The sequence below is a fragment of the Bombus bifarius genome, unplaced genomic scaffold (genome assembly GCF_011952205.1).
Source record: "Bombus bifarius isolate JDL3187 unplaced genomic scaffold, Bbif_JDL3187 scf7180000008325, whole genome shotgun sequence".
In the NCBI taxonomy this organism is placed as follows: domain Eukaryota; kingdom Metazoa; phylum Arthropoda; class Insecta; order Hymenoptera; family Apidae; genus Bombus; species Bombus bifarius.
Window position 1 is genome coordinate 316,188 of NW_022884593.1, and position 11,213 is coordinate 327,400.

At 34.2% G+C, this 11,213-nt stretch overlaps 3 protein-coding genes across 8 annotated transcripts; 2 read left to right on the plus strand and 1 right to left on the minus strand.

Moving 5' to 3' along the window:
- Nucleotides 1-1,796: 1,796 nt before the first annotated feature.
- LOC117212583 (integrin beta-nu-like) lies at nt 1,797-7,381 on the plus strand. Of its 4 annotated transcripts, none has more exons than XM_033457492.1 (13): nt 1,797-2,446; nt 2,563-2,804; nt 2,987-3,272; nt 3,332-3,496; nt 3,763-4,221; nt 4,458-4,620; nt 4,680-4,846; nt 5,182-5,354; nt 5,455-5,654; nt 5,721-5,833; nt 6,292-6,383; nt 6,462-6,632; nt 6,707-7,381. In XM_033457492.1, the coding sequence occupies exons 1-12, from the start codon at nt 2,291-2,293 to the stop codon at nt 6,604-6,606; spliced, it is 2,361 nt and encodes a 786-aa protein (XP_033313383.1). In that variant the 5' UTR covers nt 1,797-2,290; the 3' UTR covers nt 6,607-6,632; nt 6,707-7,381. The 4 variants fall into 4 exon arrangements, with proteins under 4 accessions (XP_033313383.1, XP_033313382.1, XP_033313381.1 ...); XM_033457491.1 differs by having other exon boundaries at nt 6,462-6,628; XM_033457490.1 differs by having other exon boundaries at nt 6,462-7,381.
- On the minus strand, nt 6,627-7,870 carry LOC117212585 (phosphatidylinositol 4-phosphate 5-kinase 2-like). 2 transcript variants are annotated; one of them, XM_033457497.1, is made up of 4 exons: nt 7,520-7,870; nt 7,372-7,459; nt 7,127-7,313; nt 6,627-6,735 (listed from the first exon to the last, which is right to left on the minus strand). In XM_033457497.1, exons 1-4 carry the CDS (start codon nt 7,677-7,679, stop codon nt 6,634-6,636), a joined length of 537 nt encoding a protein of 178 aa, XP_033313388.1. In that variant the 5' UTR covers nt 7,680-7,870; the 3' UTR covers nt 6,627-6,633. The 2 variants fall into 2 exon arrangements, 1 of the variants encoding a protein (XP_033313388.1); XR_004488487.1 differs by having other exon boundaries at nt 6,632-6,735; nt 6,891-7,459; nt 7,520-7,857.
- Nucleotides 7,871-7,953: 83 nt separating this feature from the next.
- Nucleotides 7,954-10,997, plus strand: LOC117212584 (dihydrolipoyllysine-residue acetyltransferase component of pyruvate dehydrogenase complex, mitochondrial). Of its 2 annotated transcripts, XM_033457496.1 has the most exons (7): nt 7,954-7,968; nt 8,067-8,386; nt 8,757-8,911; nt 8,979-9,388; nt 9,448-9,815; nt 9,923-10,222; nt 10,296-10,997. In XM_033457496.1, the coding sequence occupies exons 2-7, from the start codon at nt 8,265-8,267 to the stop codon at nt 10,423-10,425; spliced, it is 1,485 nt and encodes a 494-aa protein (XP_033313387.1). In that variant the 5' UTR covers nt 7,954-7,968; nt 8,067-8,264; the 3' UTR covers nt 10,426-10,997. The 2 variants fall into 2 exon arrangements, with proteins under 2 accessions (XP_033313387.1, XP_033313386.1); XM_033457495.1 differs by having other exon boundaries at nt 7,958-8,386.
- Nucleotides 10,998-11,213: the final 216 nt, after the last annotated feature.

Here is an 11,213-nt window from a genome sequence, read left to right on the forward strand (position 1 = left end):
TATCAACAGAGTTTCATATATATACATACATACATACATACATATATATATATATATATATATATATTTATATTTATATATATATATATATGTTGTTAAGGATCGCTTTAGTGTTTCGTACAATAATAAAATTTCATAGTACGATAATAAGGTTATAAATCTAATATTACAAGTTTACAATTTTAATGCTAATAAATGTTAGATAAGAAAAATTGATAGATACGACACAGGTATAATTTTTATAATTTACTTTGTACGGTATAATGAACATTTGTAATAGCCTGAGATTTTTTATTGATAATTCGGCTAAAAGAACAAACAAGTATATTTATCAATCGCGTGTAATAAATCTGTCCACTGTTATTACGAAACAGTTTACAGATGACAAATAGAAAAAATAAAGTTGGAAAAATTGTATCAATTGTACTTACGCATTGGCCTATTTAAACTACCGATTTTCGAGATAAAACTTATCGAACCAACGCAACTAATGTATCGTATGAACGCTATCGTTTTAAAAACAGAGTGCCATATGTCCGCCCTGATATACAAATGATTGTTTTATAAACGAACATTATAATAAAATCACATTTTCCACTCTTCAGCGTTATTTATGAATATCAAATGTTTAAACAATTCTACAAATTGGATAATTCGTTCGTTTTTAATTTAGCAACCCAATTACTCAAAAATCCTTGTACCCAAATAGATGCAAAGAGGCATGAAAGAATATAAAATGCAAAATGACCGACTTTCACTAAAGTTTCACGACCTTCGCAAACATACAATTCACTGCTGGATATTACTCTTAGAATTCAGTTCTTGACAAAAGTTATAATGAATTGAAAAAAGTCAAATGTACCATTTGGAAAACCAATTTATTATTATCAATATCAATAATTGATAACGCAATGGTTTCATGAGTGGAACGGTATACATGATGGTGGTTTTTTATTGCTTTCAGTAACCGTGTCATTGCAGCAACATCGCATTGCAATCGTGCAACTTACACGACACACATTTTTGTACTCGATATATTTATCTCAATACCTGGAAATATTTTCTAAAGATACAGAATAATTACACGTTTTATGTTTATGCCCTATTATTACTACGAAACGCTATCTGATCGACGTAATATTGATGAAGAAAAATACAATGATAAATAAATTTTCATTATTTTATTTATTTCATTATTATTAATAAATTATTCACAATTCTTCCTCTGACCTCGGTTCTAAGGATAATAATATACCCGCAGCAGCACGCTTATCGTATCATAATTCAGATATACTAATTTTTCCATACACAGTTTCCACGTACTATTTGCTACGAATAGTAAACGCGTACAAACAGTGAAACAGAAGTAAATTCATTTAAAATTGATGTCGACATCGAAACTTCTTCTTGCTTCTTTTACAGTGATTTCGACACCTTGAAAAAATAACCAATGAATGCGAATAAATTAAAATAAAAAAAATAACGTAGACGTTATATAAGCTGCTTGTGGCGGAATTTCGATTCGCTGCGGAATGAACGGCTTTCTTTTCGGATGAAACGAGGAACAAGTTTAGCTATTCTTTAGGAATTAATTATAATTCCTACATTAGTAGGTCATTGAACAAAATGGATTGCAGCTACTCAATTTTGTCAAATATTTTCTCCTAATCGTTGGGTGCAGCTTGCAAATAGGAGCATCGATATCGTCTATCAAACACATGTAATGACACACTAGATTACGTTAGCTTACAACTAGAGCTGTATGTGTCTACAGCGAAATAGTAACACTCTCGATGTCAACCTTATCCTACATCCAGTCATACATGTTTGCGTCACAAAGATATTCATCCTTCGGCAGTAGTTCATTACGAGTGCTATAATAAATTACATCAAAAGGAAAAACCACGGGATCAATAAATCAATATTGGTTGATCTTACGGTACCCGTCGTTGATCGCGAAAAATCGGCACAGATTTATCTGCAAGATAAAATGAAGCTACTATTACTACGAAACGCTATCTGATCGACGTAATTCCGCCTTCTTTCTTCTGTTCGCTGACGCCGTATTTTGTTATCACAGTGCAAATAAGTTACATCGAGACTCTAGTTGTGCCGATTACGTGAGTTACCTCCAACATATCGCTTCCATCATCGCGAAAATAACGAAAGAGATAGAAGTATATTCTAGTGAATATGAACCGACAATTTCTTCGCAGAAAGACGCAGATAAAGACCGTGAATTTTTGCTAGATGTTAACTTCAATTTCGTATTCTGTCGTCGGTCATAAAGATGAGAATCTGCAAGTTGTTGTTCGTAATTTTCTTGTGCTGCGTATGGAGGGAATGTAATACTCTAGAAGGAAAAATTTTAAGATTGTGCATTTCAGCGAAGACTTGTGAAAATTGCCTGCAAGCCGGCCCTTCTTGTGCTTGGTGTAGTGATTCGGTAAATGTCCCAAGATACTTCTTCGATTGGATCAGTGAAGTTATTTCATTCAGACACGAAATTTCAGTTGTACGCTTTAAATTCTCTCTCTCTCTCTTTTTTACATATACTTTCAGTCTTATTCGAATTCAACAATTGGAAGGCCGCGATGCAACTCACCGGAAAAATTGAAACAATTCGGTTGCCTACCACAGGAAATTCGTACGAGTTCTCCAGGGACGATAAAGTTTATCAAGGATTCGAATTTTCAGGATATGGAACCGGAACGAATACCGATACAATTGCGGCCGCAACGAATAAAAGTGATGATTCCACCTCATTCCGAGATAACAATTCCCATTCGTTATCGGCTGGCCAAGTACGTTCGTTTAACAGATAACCCATTTCCGAAATAACACGAACAAGGTGAACAAGCCTGAACTTGCAAAACGTAACTTCAATTTACTCAGTATAAAATTATTTTTGTTACGAAGATGTTGATAGGTGTTGATAATGTATCAATGAAAAATTCATTAAATCTAACGATTTAAAATGATTCAGAAATTATCCACTAGACTTGTATTATCTAATGGACTTAACATGGTCGATGAGGGACGACAAGGAAACTTTGATCAGATTAGGATGGAATATGAGTCAAACGTTTGGCAGCATCACCAATAACTTTCGTCTAGGCTTCGGTAGCTACGCTGACAAACCTGTGATGCCATATATCTTCCCAGGGCATGAGGAGAATCCTTGCAAGAGCGAGCACACTGAATGCTCTCCTATTTATTCTTATTGGCATCACCTAAAGTTAACTGGTGACATTCAGCGATTCATTACAGAAGTACGAGATTATCTGAAAGAAAGTTAAAGTCAGAACGGATTAAATGGATTGAATTTCAGGTAAATAATAGCCAGGTTACTGGAAATGTTGACAACTTGGAAGGAGCGTTGGATGGACTCGTGCAGGCGATAGTTTGTACCAATGAAATTAATTGGGCACGTCAGGCACGAAAAATTATTTTAGTGGCCACCGATGGACACTTACATACCGCTGGCGATGGAAAGGTAAGAAAAAGTTATCATTTAATAAACCGAGATTTCAGTAGTTACATACATAGAAAAGAGCACGTCTCACTGTCTTGATTCACCTCGATACGTATAAAATCAATTCGTGATTAACCAAGTATCGTTAAGGTCAATATTCTAAGTAATTTCACTATGATAACATATGCATATCAGAGTTAATGAGATCGGTGATGTTATTATCCCTCTTCTATGTTATTATCGAAATTTTAAGATATCTCATACGGGTATCTTCGTATCGTAATCAGTTAGGTGGTGCTGTAAAGCGCCAGGACTTCAAATGTCATCTTGACGAACGTGGACAATACTCTCTAGCCGCACAATTCGACTATTCCTCGCTGGCAGAATTGTCAAGACTATTGCAGGAATATAAGATCAATGTAATATTCGCCGTGACGGAAGAGCGTCGTAATGAATACGAAGAGATCGTCAAGTTGCTGAGAGAAAAAGCAACGGTCGCGACTTTGACCAGCGACAGCTCGAACATTCTGGATATCATTGAGAATGCTTATCATCGGATTACCTCGAAATTGATCTTACGCGACAATTCTTCGAGTCCGCTGATAATGGAGTATTTTTCCAACTGCGGCGAGGGAAACGTTTCGGAGTGGAACACTTTGGAATGCGATGACATAAAGGAGGGACAGATGTACGATTTCAAGGTTGTACTGTCTTACAAAGAATGTCCAAGGGATAAAGACCTATGGGTACGTGTAAACTATAAATATTAACTCGTATAAAACTTACATCATCTATACGCATGTTGTTTATGGATTGAAAATGAAGCTTTCAGTGCAATTTTTTTATTTTTGATTTTTCAACCATATTCTTATTTTGAGACACAGACACGCATCCTTGACTTTATTTACTTCGCGAATTCAGTCCCACGGCATAATGAGAACATAACGGTTTATATGAGAACATAACTTTATATTTTTGTCAGAGACAAAGGGTTGTGATCGAGGATGAACTGGCTTCTCAACTGTCAAATATAATAATCGATGTTGAGCTTCTGTGTGGTTGTAATTGCAAAGATACCGAAAGTTCTTATTGTCAGCACGGAACGTATGAATGCGGTTTATGCAAATGCGACTCTGGTTGGTCCGGTAAGAAGCTTTGATTTCTCCTTCGCAATGGAATTGTTTAATACTGATAAAACTCGCAGGTGAAACATGTGATTGTGATGAAAGTTCACTGTCAAATAACGTACAGCAGTGTATCCGAGACAACTCAACGAAAATTTGTTCCGAGAGAGGTGACTGTGTTTGCGGAAAGTGTTTCTGCGATGATGGATACAAAGGAGAATTTTGTGAATGCTCTGCGTGTGACAAGGTGATTCTGGATTACTTACATATTACATATTATTTACATATTATACTATACTCGAATTATACAGTTTGTTCGGAAAATTTGTAGCACTTTCAACAGACGATTTATTCTATTATTATATCGTATTTTCTATATTATATATTTAATGAAATTTAAAGAGAACTATTCTTTATATACTTTTGCAAAATACTGTTTAACAGATATACTATTTCCAATTGATCGTCAAATGCACTTACAGGGATAGATCTAACATCATATCTAACATACTCTGTTTGGCCAAAACTAATCCTGTCGTTTCATTGAAAGGATTAAAGATGGAATTAATCTTCTTTTTATAGATGGATGGAATTGAATGCTCGAATAAGGGTACTTGCAATTGTGGTGTTTGCCAATGTATAGAAGGATGGGAAGGGAACGCTTGTCAGTGTCCATCAACCAATGAACTCTGTATCGCACCAGGAAGTCAAGAAATTTGCGCTGGTCACGGATACTGCGACTGTGGAGAATGTCGGTTCGTATTTTTTATTTGCGAAAAGATCTTGTTCCGTTGCAATATTACAAATTCGTATTAAATTATTGCATTCTTTGTAAACATGTCGAATGTTGTTCAGATGCAACGTTACCGCAGCAGACGGCTTCTATTATCGAGGTACTTATTGCGAATCAACGATAAGCACTGGTGGCAGTGGCCTGTGCGTTCTTTATGATCGTTGCGTTAACGCCACTGTCGAGGATCCGAAAAAGGCAAACGAATTTTGTCAAACGAATATTATCACTTACAACATTGAAAGAGTGGAATCCGTTGACATAGGTAAATTGAAAGAGCGTAAGTAAATAATATGATGACGTCAACGAGCCAACATAATATTTATTTTAGGAAACGGACACCACTGTTTCGTGAAAACAGTAATGGAGAGAACGACCTGTTTCATTCATTATGTATACGAATTTCAGAAAAATAATGTTGTCACCTTAAAAATTGGTAACAAGGTATATATCCATATTCGTAAATATTACTGCGGGTACTCTTTGCAAATTTATATTTTTGTGAACATAATTATTTTAAGTATGAAATCGTTTTACCTATTAAATATAGAGAGTATTATATTTAGGATATTTTGCACGTATACATATGTTAAGTCATCCCATAAGTAAAACAGTCGTGGATTCTTTTATACTAGATGAAAATAAAAAGTGACCTGTTAGCATTTAATAAGTGTTGAATTTTCCCGTATATTGTATAATTCTTTATCCTGTTCAATTAAGTTTTCTATTCAAATTTTATAAACCTGTGATCATACCGCATTACTTATGGGGTGATCCAATATTTCTGCATATTATGTGTATTCCGTGTAGTTTTGCACTTTCAAATTCCCCATAAATGCATAAAACCCACGTTACTCATTATTGTTATACCTATTTTTCTAAATCTACATCGATACATTTAGCAATGTCACACTCTGGTACACGGAGCAGTCATCCCATCTGTAATCATCATCGGAACAGTATGCCTCGGACTCGCTTCTCTACTAATTTGGAAGTAAGAACCATATTCAACCAAGATTAATTGAATTACAATTTATTAGAAACAAATATTGATTATACATCGGGTGCACAGGTGTTGGGCATCCATGAAAGACAGGAGGGAGTATGAAAAGTTTATGAAGGAGCAACAGAAAACTGTGTTTAGTTTAAACCAAAATCCTCTGTTTAAATCGCCTATAAGCCGATACTCAGTTCCTTCGATGTACAAAGAGAACTGAGAAATCAAATTTCTTCGATTAAGCAGGTTAATTCAATTCACTTTGATCGAAAGATTTGGAAGAACACATGGTACTATCATCAGACAATATATCGTTCCAGAAATGGTTTCCGGCGGAAAACGTGATGGACTGCAACATATGAAATTTTTTAATCCAAATCCGAATCTTTTATAATAATTTTCGAATTCGACATTTTTTTCAATCTTTTATGATAGAGAATCGGACAGCTACATGGAAAAGATGAAAAATGCATTTTTGTCAATTTTTTGACGTCATATACTTACAGGTAAATCATTGTAAGGTAGTTAGAAAAGAAAGGAATAAGTCTTTAGGCACAAAAATATAAGCTTCGTAAAAGCTAAGTAGATAAATCTATGAAATTTTTTAAACAATCAAAGATATATCTAATATTATGCCGATCGATATTTTTGATGAAACTAATTTTTAAATCACTTATCATGTTTTCGGCCTATAGTCTTCAATTTATAGATATGTTTGATTTAAAAAAAATACTTTTTACATCTACTGATATATCTTCGACTATCCACGCAAATCCAAGAGGTTCTCTGTAAATAATATTTGTAGATGGTATATTATTGTGCCATATAGCTTCGATCGAGGACCCATCGGGAAATATGTATGTTCCTAAACCGACCATCGTTCCGTTCGGATCTATTCTACCTCGATACTGAGCGTCGTTATTATACCTTAAGTAAATTGTATGTGATTTTATTTAATTATAGATCATGAAATAGACTTTATTACTTAATATGAATATCGGCATTAGAAAACGTATCATCGTCCCATTCTCCGTGATAGGTATCAAAATTATCAGTAGTATATGTGCCTCTTCCTACACAAGCAATTCAATTGACAGAGTTTCAAAAGTGGGCAATATCTCACAAAATGTTACCTTGCTTAAGCAAAAGTAATCGATCATAATTTATTTTATATTCTCCGTCGTAAACATCTCCATTCCAAAATGTAAATTTTCCGACTTTCGATTGTGCATTTTGATCTACGATATCAAATTCATTTATCTTCGCCATTTTGCTGACACCTCGTCTCTTCATTTCAGAAAACAATCTCTTTGCAGTTTAATTTCCAATTCTTTGTACGTTTTCTTTTTACACAAATTATTATTATAATTGAAATGAATGAAAAGAAGTATGAAAGAAAAATAGAAGTACAAAAACGTCAAGTTCTTCTAATCGCCACCAATGTCGTAGCGCTGAAATAAACACAAATCAGACTATACTAGTTAACGAATCAGAACACCCGTCCTATTTTGTTAATAACACGGTTGGTTATAAGCCAGAAAACCTTGACATAAATTTTCATTTTGTTTCCAACAAGGAAACGGTATGTCTTGCGTCTTATTTTATTCTTACTTTTTTTCCATATTCTATAATTTGCGAAAAATGATCTTCTGCTTGTGAAAACTACCTTTAAATCTGTAGCCACGTGACCTTGCAAACGACCTCTAATTTGGTATTTGCATCGTCTGTCTCTGGTTGTGCTTAACGATAACCCCTACATCATTGACACGCTCGGAACACGTTCATTGTCCGAGTGTTCAAATAAGAGATCAGTAACGTCGAATTTCTTGCCACTTTCTACTAAAACCGGTAGTAAAAGATCCACGAATCATCCGAGATATGATACGAACGACAACGGGCCTACGTAATGAATTGGCAAACGCAATACTACGAAGTTCTGTGCGGACGAATACCGTAAGATCTGTGATCATACGATGTCTTCACAGAAAATATGTACAAAGGTATTTCATTTTCCGTTATTACCATCTTAACTTATTGTTCTAAGTTTTGTCGTCCTCTGATTAAAATTTACCTCATTGGTTATGATTAAGGTTATTTTAAAGTCATTCTATCTTCCAATTCTACTTAAAAGTTTTCAAGTATGGCATTATTTCCACCTGTTATTGATGAGGATAATCAAAGCCATAAATGCAAATGATTTCATAATCCTCTTTTGCTTTTCTCTATTTTAGGACAATTTTATTATATTTGATTTGCATTAGTCTCTTATTCATTCAGGATACTTAATAGCATAGATTTGTATTTTTACATTTCAAGGAAAATTTTACACATTCTTTTAGAATAATTTATTCATTTTTATTTGATACTTAGGATTCAAATTCATAACACCTTACGTTTTACGGTAACTCCGTGGAAACAACAGTTAAGGTATTATGCAGATTATCCAGATCATGTCAAAGTGCAGCTTCCTGCGTTATCACCTACTATGGAAACAGGCACAATTGTCAATTGGCACAAAAAGGAAGGTAATGTAAATAATTCATGTGTATAATAAACTCATTAACAATTGTTGGTGTTGTATCATCATTTTAGGTGACAAGTTGAATGAAGGTGATCTACTTGCTGAAATTGAAACTGATAAAGCTACGATGGGTTTTGAAACACCAGAAGAAGGCTATCTGGCAAAAATTATAGTAGCTGCGGGAACAAAAAATGTCGCTATAGGCAAATTAGTTTGTATAATTGTCCCTGATGAAAGTTCTGTAGCTGCCTTCAAAGATTTTAAAGACGATACTCCAGCAACTACTGCATCAGCTACCCTTACATCAAGTGTTCCTACGCCATCTACTTCTCCACCATCTACTCCCCCACCATCCCCTGTAACGCCACCAGCACCTGCAGCACCTTCCGCCCCAAAACCACTGCCTACTGCATCAGGAGAGAGAATATATATTAGCCCATTGGCTAAAAGACTTGCAGCTGAAAAAGGCCTTGCTTTGGAGGTAAATTTTAGGTCATATAAAATTAAAAAATTTTAAATAATTCTATTACTTTCTTAAAGGGTTTAAGAGGTTCAGGACTATATGGATCCATAACATCCAAAGATTTAGTAGGTGCACCAGCTATGGCTGCTCATCCTACAGTAGCAACAACAACAGCTACAACAGAAGGGATGGATGTTCCAGTATCCAGTATCCGCGCAATAATTGCAAAGCGTTTACTGGAAAGCAAACAAACAATTCCACATTATTATTTATCAATAGATGTAAAAATGGACGCCGCACTCGAAATGCGAGAACAATTTAACAAGATGTTAGAAAAAGAAAAAATAAAGCTTAGTGTAAATGATATTATTATCAAGGGAATGGCTATGGCTTGTAAAAAAGTACCTGAAGGTAATAGTGCATGGTTGGGAGAAGTTATTAGACAGTAAGTAATATGTTGTAATAAATAATTGCTATTAGTAGCAGGAATTATAATCATATGGATTAAATTTCCTCTTTCTTTCCCCCTTTTTTTTTTTTTTTTTTTATTAGATACAATAATGTTGACGTAAATGTAGCAGTCAGTACAGAAAGTGGCCTAATTACACCAATAGTTTTTGGTGCAGACACAAAGGGTATAGTTCAGATTAGTAAGGATGTAAAAGAATTAGCTACAAAAGCGAGAGAAGGAAAATTGCAGCCGCAAGAGTTCCAAGGAGGAACTATCACTTTGTCAAATTTAGGAATGTTTGGTATTAAAAATTTTTCTGCCATCATAAACCCTCCTCAGTCAATCATTTTAGCTGTAGGCACAACTGAAACCAGGTTAATACCCGCCAAAAATGAAAAAGGGTAAGTGTTTTTCTCCAGCTCTTTTTTTACATAATATTTTACATTTTATTCTTTAGTGACTTATTTTTTTTAGATTTACAACCACCCAATTTATGTCTGTCACTGCCAGTTGTGATCACCGTACCGTAGACGGTGCAGTAGGCGCACAGTGGTTAACAGCTTTTAAGAACTTCATGGAAAATCCAACAACTATGTTGTTGTAGTAAATCTAGCCACTGAGAAGTTCAATGGGGTAGTTTCAACAGGTGCAAAGAAACATTGTTATGTTCAGGAAGGTGACCAAGAATATTCTGTACATTTGTGTATAGTACAATATAGAATTGTGTTACTTTACGCATTTGTAAACCATCAATTTTTGATAGATTCGAATTTTTCAAAGTCACATTGTATTTCTTTTATGTAAAAACATTGTTAGGACAACAATATTTGCGGAATCAAGGTGACATTATACCATTAGATCATATTTTTCCTAATGTACTATATATGTGGTTTTTCATTGAATATAAAGTAAAAGACTGACGATTAATTTCACCATTAAATAAAATAACAATCTCATTACTTTATTATTGGTGTAAAAACCACATCTTTGTCCCAGCAATAGTAGTGGTCACGTGTAAATATGTGTATTTATGAAATAATATTATGGCCACCATACATTGCAATAATTTAATTATAACTTAGGGGAAATTGTGAAGGAAAATGTGTCAAAATGTTTATAGTAAGTAATATACGTAAATGTATATCATATTTAATAAATTGTAACTTACAGATTTAATGTTATTTTTATTTTTAAGCTTGTGTTATATCTATGGATACGTAAAATAACAATACAATCCTATTATATTATGTAATAAGTAATAATAATCATGATAATCATATAATGTCATTTATGAAGATTGAAGAAAGCGCGGTTATCGATCATACTGGCGGAACTGCTGTCAGAGAGGAAATGAGAATGCTCACACTAATAGACCTGATTGTTCCCGAACTA